The following is a 12,800-nucleotide window of genomic DNA, read 5'->3' on the forward strand; positions in this document are numbered from 1 at the left end:
GTCATCACCTGGCAGGTCATGTGACACAAGATGTCACAATGAAATTCGTGACTTCACAAAAGCAGGAAATAATGACCCCGCCCCTTTTACAAATAAAGTTGTCGGCTGCTTGGTCGTCCAGCAGTTAAACTTTGTGTTTGACCACGAGGAGAAGGAGAGAGCGAGTTTTCAAAAGAAACCTTTTCAAAACTATTTACCAAACTCTTTAAACCATTAAACTAGTTCAAGACCATCGAATTAGGAATCTACAAAGAAAAGTCTGCATAGGACGGACATGTGAGCCTGAGAACATCCATTCACAGGAGAGAAAGAGCCCGTGTTAGGGTGGAGAGAAATCAACGTCGAAACATCAAATCGACAAAATAACAGCAGCAATACTGGCGAAAATCTGTGAGTAAAAGCAGAGAGCTCTGTGTTGTAACACAGTGTTTATCACTAGGGCACATTGTCTGAACAAGAGAAGTGACTGAATTCAAGCAAAATGGTGACTAACAGAATGAAAGATTCATTGCGCGTGATTCTCAACTTACTTTCTGATGAAGATGAATTTGTTCAAAGTAGATTATCTCAGCCACTGCAAAAACTAGGCAGTATCAATCACAAATTCGTACTTACATTCTGCCGTAAGTACCTTACCAAAAACAAATTGCCAGCGGTACAACGTCCTGCCTTACTAACAGCTATGACGTTGGTAATAAAGGACAACATTGAACATTTACACAAACAGCTGGCTAAAAAACTGACCAACTTGGCTTTGATGGACATGACCAGATTGGAGCGTGTGACTATTGAGCATCACAAAGCGGCCAGTTGCCTCCTGGTTAGTCTGGGTGCCCGGTTTCCAGTTGAAATTTTCAAGCACATAGTGTTCGTGTGCCAACCCTGGACCCAAGCACATTTCTACGTGGTGCTGACACTGGCGAGGCTGTGTAGAGCAAACGTGCATTGCCCGGTTCCTCGGCTCAAGCCGGTCTTGAAAAACATGCTCCCCATGCTGCATAGAGTAACCGATGGGGAAATGAAAAGGACTCTCTGTGTTGCATGGGGTCTTTTTAGTGAGAGCATTCGAGAATACCTGACAGACCTGAACAAGAAAATATTCTCCTATGAGAGTTCTGTGGCTTATGATCTACTTTTGAATTCATGGCTGCCTACGAAAGAGCCCAAGGTGAGCATAGCAGTAATGGAAACAGTAGCCCAGATAATCCACTTACTACCTGATTGTACTGGCCGTGCTAGACATGCTCCTATCTAGTTATCCAGCAAGTTAAACACTCTATTCAAAATAATTCTTCTGAAGCCGTTTGCTGTTTGAAACCTTTACTCGAACAAATTTGTGAAACTGTAAACAAAGACAAAGTATGTTTTGTACGTAAACTGAGTACTATACATTCGATATTACATAAGATATAACATATTTACAACAGTAGAATGGACTAATTGTATAACTATCTAACATTTGGACTAACTTCTATAACTATCAAATATTAACCTTTTATAAACATAGTATTATCAAAATATTACTCTGACAACGTTGCTATTATGCTAAGGAACAAAGATACTCACAGATATTGCGCTTGGCCTAACATATGAAATCAGATTACATTGGCTTGTGAATGGAACCTCTCATGGCAGATTCTCCATTACTCAAGTCATGTTCTTCCTAGCAAAACTGCTTCCTGGGGTCAACAGGAAGAAAGGTAGGAAGGTCAAATGACCTCTCACAGGAAGAAAGGAACAAAGGTCAAATGACCTCACACAGGAAGAAAGATCAGATGACCTTTCCAGCATACAAACTGTTAACACAATAACCACCACCAGAGGGTGCTATCTGCACACATAAAATGTTCATTGGTCCAGAACACTCCCCGTCTGGGGTCGTTAATGACTCCACATAGTCCGAACTCTACTTGTCACTGGAGTCCTCTGGCGACAAAAGAAGAACCACCTCAGAGGCGGGCCGAGAGAAGACCTTCGCTGTTCCTTCTTTGATGACTCTCAAGTCCACCTTTCTCACTCTCCCGTCCTGGCTGGGATGGGAGTTCACGATGATAGCCATAGGCCACTCATTCCTTTTTACCTGATTGTCCCTCATCAAGACAACATCTCCTTCTTTGAGATCCGGCCTCTTGTCCTGCCACTTGCGTCGGCTCTGTAGTGTGTTGAGGTACTCCCTTCGCCACCTGTTCCAAAACGTGTCTGCCAGACTATGGACTCATTTCCATTCTTCCTTGAAGAGTTCTCTTTCCCCAAACTCTCCTGGAGGACAAGGGGGAACACCTGTCTTCTGGGTCAAAAGCATGGCCGGAGTGAGGATGAGGGGCGATTCTGGGTCTGAAGATACAGGAATGAGGGGCCTTGCATTCGTCACGGCGGTGACCTCAGCCATCAGTGTGGTCAAGACCTCATGTGTGAGGCACGACGATCTACCTTGGAGAAACATGCAGTCGAGGATACGGCGGGCAATGCCGATCATACGCTCCCATGCGCCGCCCATGTGGGATGAGTGAGGTGGGTTGAATACCCAGGTGCATTTCTGCTCTTGGAGATACTTCTCCACCCTCTGAGAGCTGGAACTAGATCCATCCATCTTCAGCTCTCTGCAGGCGCCAACAAAGTTTGTGCCGCAATCTGAGCGTATTTGCTTTGCCGGGCCTCTAATTGAGAAAAACCTTCTCAGAGCGTTTATGAAGCTGGAGGTGCCCATTGTTTCTATGACTTCGATGTGTACAGCTCTTGTGGACATACATGAGAACATCGCCGCCCACCTCTTGCTGTTGGTGTGTCCTCCTCTCGTGCGGCGTGAGACCACGTCCCATGGTCCGAAGACATCTACGCCTACGTAGGTGAAAGGTGGTGCTACTTGTAGCCGCTCGGCTGGCAGTTCTGCCATCTGTTGGTGCTCTGTCTTCCCACGGAGTTTCTTGCAGGTGACACATTTGAAAAGCGTGCCGCTGATACATTTCTTAGCTCCAACCAACCAGAGGCCATCTGCTCTGATGGCACCTTCGGTGAAATGTCTGCCCTGGTGCTTCACGGCCTCATGATGGTAACGCACGAGCAGAATGGCCATATGATGACGACCTGGAATGAGGATGGGGTTGGCTGCATTCGTTCCTAGTTGAGACTGCGATATGCGTCCCCCAACTCTGAGAAGGCCGTCGGTGTCGACGATGGGATACAGCTTCCGTAGACTGCTGTGAGGGGGTAGGTTGTGTTCTGCTGCTATGCACTTCAACTCTTCTGAATAACACTCGTGTTGGACACTCTTTATCACAAGGATTGTGGCTCTCTTGAGCTCCTCTTCAGAGGGACTCTTCCGACAGATGTGCCACCCATGGCAGTTACTCCCTTGCGTAGGCTGGGAGAAGGTATGAGCTATATGGGTTAGGCGTGCTATCGTCTTTATGAGAGTGTTCCATTTGGAGAAACGCTCAAAGCATTTGGTGCTCATCAGGTCCTTACAGATTTGAGTAACGTTCACTGTTACCTGTGGGCGTATCTCGCGGTCAGAAACAGGGTTGAGTAGGTCGAATGACTCGTTGATTTCGGAGAAGTGTGGGAACGGATCCTGAAGAAAGGCAGGTCCTGACAGCCAAGTCGTGCTACTGAGTAGGGACGCTGTTACAGATCTAGACCCATGGTCAGCTGGGTTCAAGTCTGTAGGGACGTACTTCCACTGGTCGGGGGACGTGGACTGTCGAATACGTTGGACTCTATTGTTCACGTATACGTAGAACCGTCTACTTTGGTTATGGATGTATCCTAGCACCACTTTGCTGTCTATATAATATGTGATGCTGTCGAACTTCAGATCAATCTCGTCTTCTATGAACTCTGCAATCTCAACTGCTAATACTGCTGCGCACAGTTCCAATCTGGGTATGGTGAGGTCTGGCTGGGGGGCCAACTTGGCCTTACGAAAGATGAAGCCGATTTTGCTTTGTCCATCTTGAGTGGTGACCTTCAGATAAGCCACACTTGCAATGGCCTTAGCGGATGCGTCTGCAAAGACACAAAGCTCTTTGAATTGGGCATTTAAGGGAGAGAAAGACGAATAGCAGCGAGGTATTCGGATCTCCTGTAAGTCTTGGAGTGAGTTGTAGTGTATGTACCCGTCTACCTTTAAGAGAACTATTGTATGTAACCATTCACCTTTAAGAGAACTATTTTAGGTGTGGCACTACTTTGTTTGGCTTCTGTATACTGTAATACCGACGGTGACCACACCAGTATATAAGTGTTGTGTCAGGATTTATTGGGCAGATTCGCCCTGACCTTCGAATAGTAAAGTCCTGTTTTAAGTTACTCTGGTAGTCTGTGTATTAATTAACTAAACAACCCACAGACTTTACAGTGGTGACGAGGATGGGATTGAATAGCCCGATCAATCAATCCCCGATGGAAGGGGAAGTATTGGAATCACAAATGAGGTCATTAGTGAAGGATTGGCAGGAAACCCAGGAAGAGCGGGATGAATATGAACGCATGAAGAAGTCTCTTCAGGAAAGATGTCTAGGGAGGGAACAACAGTCGGCTAACGTCCAGTTGGGTAAGGAAGAAGTAGCAGGCCCTCTCGCTAGACTACAATCCTGGAGGGGGTTAACTTGGCAACCTCCGAAAAGCTAGTTTCAGTGGAAGCTTATGAGCAACTAAAGGTTGAACATGAGCAAGAAGTCCAAAGGCTGCAGGAAATTCTTGATGAGCTCAAGGCCAAGACAGACTCATCGGTAGAAGTTCCATCCATAGATGAGAAATTAGAGGTGAAAGACATGGCAGAACATGAAAGTCAAGATGTCCAAGAACTCATAAAAATATTGAAGGAAACCCAAGACAAATATGAGGCGGCAATGACCGAGGTTCAACAACTTGAAGAACAGATTCAACTGGGAATTCTTTCAGTGAAAGAAAAGGCAACTGTAAGAAACACCTCCTCAGGGAGAGGTGAATCCCACTCTTCAGTGCGTGTGGAGAGTTCCCTGAGGAGCAGCCTGCCTTGTATGGTGACAGGGGCTAAGAAGCCGAGAGGGTCATATAGGCTGTTGACTGTAGAGAGCACTCCTCTACGTGTGAAGGGTTTCTTGGCGTCTAGGACTTGGAACGTGAACATGTCTGTTGCTATGTTCCAGGACACCCCTAGGCTACGCTGTAGGGGGAGGTCATCAGTGAAGAGGTCTAGGTCCTTGACGTCCTTAGCACGATCTTTAGGGGGGAATGCCTCCATCACTGCTGGTCTGTTAGAGGCTATCTTATGCAGCCTGAGGTTGGATAGTGCAAGTAGTTCCTGGGCTCGTCCGAGGGTACTGATGGCCTCTGCTTCGGTCGGGAATGACTTCAGTGCGTCGTCGACATAGAACTCTCGTTCGATGAACCCTCTCACATCACTGCCAAAGTCGTCGTCTTCTTCCTTGGCAGCCCTCCTTAGTCCGTATATGGCGACAGCAGGGGATGGGCTATTCCCAAAGACATGGACACGCATTCTGTAGTCCACAATGTCTCTATTGGGGTCATTGTCCCGATACCACAGGAAGCGGAGGAAGTCTCTGTGGTCTTCTCGCACCACGAAGCAATGAAACATGTGCTGGATATCGGCAGTGATGACGACGGGCTCTTTCCTGAATCTCATGAGCACTCCCAAGAGGCTGTTGTTAAGATCGGGCCCTGTGAGGAGTACGTCGTTGAGAGAGACGCCCTAATATGGTGCACTGGAGTCAAACACCACGCGGATCTGTTCCGGCTTTTTGGGGTGATAGACGCCGAAGGAAGGGAGGTACCAACACTCTTGGCCTTCCTGGAGTGGAGGAGCTATCTCTGCATGATCGTTGACAAGCATTTTCTTGACAAATTCTAGGAAGTATGCTTTCATCTCTGGCTTCTTCTCTAGTGTGCGACGGAGTGAGTTAAGACGATTATAGGCATACCCCCTGTTGTTCGGCAGCCGTCGTCTGGGGTTCCGGAAGGGTAAGGGTGCAACCCAGCTGTTAGAGCTGTCACGAGAGACTTCATTGTCCATAATCTGGAGGAATCTCATGTCGTCGATCGATGGAGTAAGTTTGTGGTCGTTGGCGGTGCGACAGAAGACTGACTGACTCGGGTTCTCTCCAGTGAGCATCATCTGTGCGCTGTCTGCGGAGATCAGCGCCGGGGTTTTCTGAGGCTGGGCCGTATGACTGAACTTCTCTGTGACTCGGATCTGACTACTGCATGGGGTAAGGTAGCTTGGACGACCATTCTCCAAGATGGAAGTCTTGAGTGTGCTCACCTGAGATGGCTTGTGAGCGCCCTTGAGGCACACATCTCCAACAACGACCCAGCCGAGGTCTAGCCTTTGGGCGAAAGGGGCGTCATGTGGACCGTTGATCTGTTCCCTTATCTTATGTACCCTCAGGATGTCTCTTCCCAACAACAGAAGTATGCTTGCATCTGGGTCAAGAGGTGGGATCTCATCTGCAATGCGTCTCAGATGACGATGATGACGAGCTGCATTCGGAGTGGGAATCTCAGAACGGTTGTCAGGGACTTGATTACATTCGATGAGTGTAGGAAGGGGGAGACTAATCTTCCCGTCGGCTGACTCAACAACGTAACCGCAGGCCCTCCTGCCGGCTGTTTCTGAAAGTCCAGCACACGTCTTCAGCGTGTAAGGCGACGGACTTCCTTTGACCTTGAAGATATTGAAGAACTCGGATCTTGCTAGAGAACGATTGCTTTGTTCATCTAGTATGGCATACATCTTTTCAGATTCCTGGCGACATCCTGCAGGGTACACATTAACGAGGCATATCTTGGAGCATGCTCTTGCGCTCACTCCTTCTCCGCACACCTCGGTGCACCTGGATGTAATCTCCGTACCAGCAGCTCCCTCTCTCTCCCCGCCGTGCTCTGATGCAGGAGGAGGCGTCTCTGACTTCCAAGGAGCTGGGCCTGGGTGTAGTGCTGAAACGTGCCGATCACTTTCACATTCAGTGCATTTTGCATCCACCTTGCAGTTCTTGGCGAGATGGCTCGTGGACGAGCAGCACCTGAAACATATAGAGTTCTCTTTAAGATATTGTTTCCGATCTTCCAGGGACATCTCCCTGAAGCCTCTGCACTTCTTTAAAGGATGGGGCTTGTTGTGGATAGGGCATTGTTTGCTCATATCCTTAGGTTTCTTCTGAATCTTTGTGTGCTCAATTGAGGACACTTGCATTTTGTGGACAGATATTGGTGTCTTTCCATGTCTGTTGAACTTGTCTCTTCTGGCAAGTGCTGGGTGGGAGGAGAAGAAGTTGAAGCTGGGGTCGTTCCTGGCTTTGGCTTCTTTACAGATGAATTTAACGAACGCAGAGAATGGTGGGAACGCCACGTTGTGCTTTAGCTTGAACTTTGATCCAAACGTTATCCACTTCTCCTGCAGGTTAAATGGAAGCTTCTCAATGATGGGACTTACCCCTCTGGCAGTGTCTAAGTACGATAGACCACCGGGTAGGTAGCCGTCCTGCTTTGCGGCTTCGAGTTCCGACAGCAGATCTCCAAGGTCGCGGAGCTTCTGGGGTTCCTTACTCGTCAACCTCGGAAAGTTCTCCAACCTGTCAAAGAGAGCCCTTTCAATGGCTTCGGGCGAGCCATAGCTTTCTTCCAGCCTCGCCCAAGCCTTCTTCAACCCCTCTGGCAGCTGTCCCACATTGGCCGCTTTTATCCTGCAGGCCTGTCCGGCGGACTCTGGGCCGAGCCATTTGATAAGGAGGCCAAGCTCTTCTCCTGCCGACAGGTCTAAGCCCGATATGGCATCGTGGAAGCAGGACTTCCAAGCCCGATAATTCTCCGGCCTGTCATCAAACTTGATTAACCCCGAAGTCACCAGCTGGGTGCGTGCAAGGTATTTGGCAAGGTCGTAGGTGCTGGGACCTGGGCCAGGGTTGCCTTGGCTGGGGGCTCTGTTGGGGGTCTCAAGGAACCGAGAGGGGATTTGCCTCTGACTTTCTCTATTCGGCGTCCTATTCCTCTGCACCGTGTCTTCCGTTCTGCTGGGGGAGACTCTGCGGCTTGAGGCACGCCGTCTGCTTTGACCTTGGTTGGCAACTTGTGGCATGTTATACGAAGTGCTTGCGTCTGTAGAGATGTGCGGGCCTTCATCCCTTTCTCCTGTAAACTGTATGTCGGCATGGTCGCTCACGTAATCTATGGTGCGCTGTCGTGGACTCTGCCACGGAACGGGAATTAAAGGTTTGTAAGCTGTCTCGGGAACAGCTCCCTCCAAAATTGCCTCGAATACTTGTGTCTTGGCTAATGCAGCATCTATCTCTTTTTGTTGCTGCAGAGCGCTTAATGTGGCTTGGAGACGGGCCTGTTCAGCCTGGCGTTGCCCACCGAGGAGAACGAGCGTACAGAGAGCGAAGAGGAGCTCTGCAACGTACTGGCGGTCGTGGTTACAGAGAACGATCTAAGGAGACTGTGCGAAGGATTGCTGAAATTGATGACGGTGAATTTACCGATTGGCAATGCCCTCTGGCCCTAGCTACTGGAGTTTGTGATCACAGTAAAGTACACTGCCGCCTTTACAATCGTCTGCGGTTCCTCATTGTACATTGGAACAAAGAAACTGGAAGCCAGCGAGACACAACTTGTTCTTAATTACGAGGACTATCCAAATCTTCCTGAGCCTCATACACTGCTGACACGGCTATTGATTGCGTCTTCTTCTCTGTGTCACGGAAAAGGCAGAGGTGTTCCTGCTCTGGACCTACCATATCTCCTGGGAATGGACATCCACCCAGCTGCAGTGAGAGTATGGGACAAGGAATTCCTAATTTTAGTGAACTTTCTCGGGGAGAATTCAGAGCAGTCCAACCTCCAGAAGGAGTGGGAAGAGAAACTGTTGGGGGTTTTGTCCCAAACACTGGAGGCAATCGCAGATGAGGTGTGGATGGTCCAGCTAATTGAAGAAATGGCCAACTGCATTCACACCTTTCACCTGTCTCCAATAGAGAGGGGTTTTCTGTACAAGTGTTTAGGGAGAGTGCTCCGAATGTCCCAGGACAAAGTAATCGTAGGAAAGATTCTTCAGCAGATGCTACAGAGTGTTCAGCACAATGAAGCTTTAGAGAGAGACAGGGTAGCTGCTGGAACTGGGGACTGTGCTGTAACCCACTTAGACACCACGCTCACCACACTGAGGGGTTTCATCAAGTTCAATAATTCGAAGATACCAAGATCCTTCCACCTTATTAAGGACCAAGGTGACAATCAAGTAATAAATGTTAAAAGCATGCTCATTTTATGCTATGGGCAGATTATGTCACGTTGTCCTCGGGACCTCATTCTGCCCAGATTAGAGACCGACATTCTGCATAATGTGCTGTGCCTTTTCAACACCAAGATATTTGGACTGAAAGCTGAGGTGAAGGACTTGACACTGAAGTTAAGTTTGATCAAGACGGTGACACTGTTGGCCAAAGCTATCGAACCTGGTGAAGAACACCCACCCTACACTTTGACCAGAAAGGCAGAATTGTTGACCTGCATGCAGGAGCTGATTGTGGCCGAGCCAGCAGAGACAATGACCACTTCAGTTCGAAAGTCTGCCATGGACGCCTGTGCATCCCTCATAAAATTGGAGCCTTCATTGAACACCAACAGTGAGCTAATTAGCATCTGTCTGAATAGTGTCCTCAGCTTGCCAGATGTGGAGACCAGCAGTGCCAATGAAAGTACAAATGTGGACATGGCAGAGAGACAGAAGCTTCACAGTGAGACAATGGTCTCTCTGCAGAATCTTCTGAAGCAATGCTTACTTTTGGATTTGTCTCCTGATGGGCTTCAGTCTCTATTTAAGAACATGGAGACTGGGATCCAATCCACAAAGGACCATGAGCGAGAAAAGGCAATGGAGACCACTTTACAGCTGGTGACGTTTTACCTGGAGAAACTGGACATTAGCAATAAGGTGCCGGCCCATAACTTGGTGACTATTATTGGATGTGTGGGGCTTCAATGTGCAGATCCATTGCATGTTGTAAGGGAGGCGGCCATTGAAAGCTTGTATGGATTGCTTTATATCCAGTTACACCTCGAAGGGTTTCCTGTGGGTCATCAAGATAAGGAAGTGGAGCATCTGAAAGCCATCAAAGGCGGGTTAAACCAACTTACCAGCCAGGCCCTCTTTCAAACGTGCACTGATGTTGGTAAAGTTTTATCAAAGTGTATAACCCATGATCAGCTGAACACTTTACTCTTCACAATCTTTAAAGGACTAACAGACAAGCAACGGAACATTTCCTGCACAGCTTCCATCATCACAAATGTCCTCATTACCAAACGTGGAGCCGCCCTTGCAGACAATCGGGGAACAATCAAAGTATTGTGCAGTCACTTGCGCTCAATTACTGAGCCGCAGGTGACAAATGCAGTGACGCATTCGATCTCCATTCTGGCGTCACACCATATGCCAGCAGTTTTGTCCACTCTCTTCACTTACCCTAGTCCACCTGACAGGTACATTAGTGACATATGGCGATCCCTACTGACAGATAATGCACTAGCCACAGACACAACCAACTACCTACTGGGCAACTTAAAGTCATTAAATGGGCTGGATTTTCATTCAGAAGTCGGGTTGGAGGCGGGACTACAACTTTCGGGGTTGTAGTCCCGCCTCCATCGAGATGTGGCCAATCCACGCGATTTGAACTTGATTGACCTTGTTAAGCCCGCCCAGCGGGCTCAGCAGGCCAATTAAGGGCCACCCGGCAACAGGTGATGTCACAGACTGAAATTTCATCTGTCAAGACATTTTGGCAGATGAAATATCAGCGTTTCACAGCTGTTTGAAGCTGTCAAACACTGACAGTCTTACTTCTAACCTGAGTCCTTCTCCACAGACTCAGTTAGAAATCTCCCCTGCACAGAAAGCTGCAGGCTGTCACTTTTGACAGATCGCAGCCATTCTGCTTTCTGTGCCGGTGAGCTGAGGGACTCCCCGAACCTAAAGGAAGGAAGGCTGAAAAGGTAAGAAAAGGTATGTAAAACTTATTTAATCACTTTAGACACAGCAAACACACTTACCTTTGCACTCATGCACACATCCCTCACCTGAACACTGACATCTCGACCCCTCCAAACCCTTCAACCCGACGGCCCGACCCCTCCAACTTGGCGTGGTTTGGAGCCGTCGGGAATCCCACACTTCAAGCTTAAAAATAGGGATTAGGCTAAAAACTGCCTGTTAACAGGTAGTTAACAGGCAGTTAATTGGCACTAATCCCTTCCCGCCTCGGGTAGGCGGGTCCCAGTGCGGGGCGGGTACCCGCCTCCTTTGAAACTTACATGGAGGTGCGTTGGGGGCGGGATGGTGTCGGGACCCCCGATTTCGGGATTTTAATCCCCCGCACGCCTCCAAACCCGACTCCATGGCACACTGAAAATCGAGCCCAATGTATGACGGCGGCAGAGATTCCCATGTCAGAGATACAAAAGATTCAGCAACTCAGCAGCCTTTAGCCGTGCTCTGTGCTCTTCGTGAAGTGGTACGAAAGCCTGAATCAGGGGAAGTGATAAACATTCTATACCCCCAGTTAGTCAGCACCCTTCTGATTCATCTCAGCTTCAGTGTCTGGGCTCGGTTTCCTAACAACTTTCTGAGAATTCCAAAGGGTGGGAACACCTTGCGCCCGACTCTGAAACTGAATGACGCTGACGCTTGCCATTACTCAGCTGAGATACTTCGAGCTGTCCTGACACAGGCAAAGGGAGATGATACCATCATGAGAGAAATGGGAGGATGGGACCTCATCGTGAGTCCAAGAAAGCACCATGAGGGGGTTACACTGCTGGCAAGCACATTGACCGTGTGTGCTGCCCCTCATCTGATCAGCATTGTGGAGTAACTCACTCCTTGTCAACATAGGGGAGAGTCTGAGAATCACAATAGCTGCCTTCTTTGGGGAGCTTTTAACTCATTCAGTGGTGTCGGACTTGTTGCTGACGGATACCCTTCTGGAGAGTTTGTTTCTATGCTTGAGTGATGAGTCCCCTATTGCCCAATGGCTCGCTCTACAAGGTTTGGGAAACGCTGCAATCGGAGCTTCTCAACAGATAGACAAACACTGCGTCAAACTGTTGACCACAATGATATCTGTGATTGATGAGAATAATTATAATATTAAAATCAGACCTGCGCTGACCTCTCGCTGCGGAATTTCCTTGCCCCAGGATTGGACGCTGCAGGTTTGCCCGTCCAATCACCCAGCCCCTGATGAGGCTCAGCGTTGCCGGAGGCACCTCACAACATCAGCACTAGGACCCTGTAGGATCCTGGGGACGGACGGGGAAAGGGTACTGGAGTCGGTCGTTCCCGTTGAAGAGCAAGCAGCAGGCACGATGGGCCGAATGGCCTGCTGTAGGTTTTATCATTCAGCTGGAGAAGTTTTGTATATTCCGTGAAGACTCGTTCACTCACTGACTCCATTAACATTCAAATGGGTTTCCAGTCACTGTGTCCGAAGGTCGAGAGTTCAAGCCCCAGTTAACCCGTTCTCTCAGGTGGACGTAAAAGATCCCACGGCACTATTTTGAAGAAGAGCAGGGGAGTTCTCCCCGGTGTCCCGGACAATATTTATCCCTCGACCAGCATCACTGAAAAAAAGACAGATAATCCGGTCATTATCGCATTGCTGTTCGTGGGATCTTGCTGTGCGGAATTGGCTGCCGCGTTTCCTACATTACAACAGTGACTATGCTTCAAAATGTACTTTGTTGGCTGTAAAGCGCTTTGGGACGCCAGGAGGCCGTGAAAGGCGCTATAGAAATGCAAGTTGTTT

The 12,800-nt window shown here is 48.6% G+C and overlaps 1 protein-coding gene across 1 annotated transcript; it reads left to right on the forward strand.

Moving 5' to 3' along the window:
* The first annotated feature begins 682 nt into the window (after nucleotides 1–682).
* On the forward strand, nucleotides 683–11,867 carry LOC147096849 (maestro heat-like repeat-containing protein family member 1). Its single transcript, XM_085973132.1, has 3 exons — nucleotides 683–1,168; nucleotides 8,501–10,476; nucleotides 11,585–11,867. Exons 1-3 carry the CDS (start codon nucleotides 683–685, stop codon nucleotides 11,865–11,867), a joined length of 2,745 nt encoding a protein of 914 aa, XP_085829258.1.
* The last annotated feature ends 933 nt before the right edge of the window (nucleotides 11,868–12,800 follow it).

This window comes from Somniosus microcephalus, chromosome 34, assembly GCF_052327205.1.
Source record: "Somniosus microcephalus isolate GS21.2 chromosome 34, FLI_Smic_1.0, whole genome shotgun sequence".
NCBI lineage: Eukaryota > Metazoa > Chordata > Chondrichthyes > Squaliformes > Somniosidae > Somniosus > Somniosus microcephalus.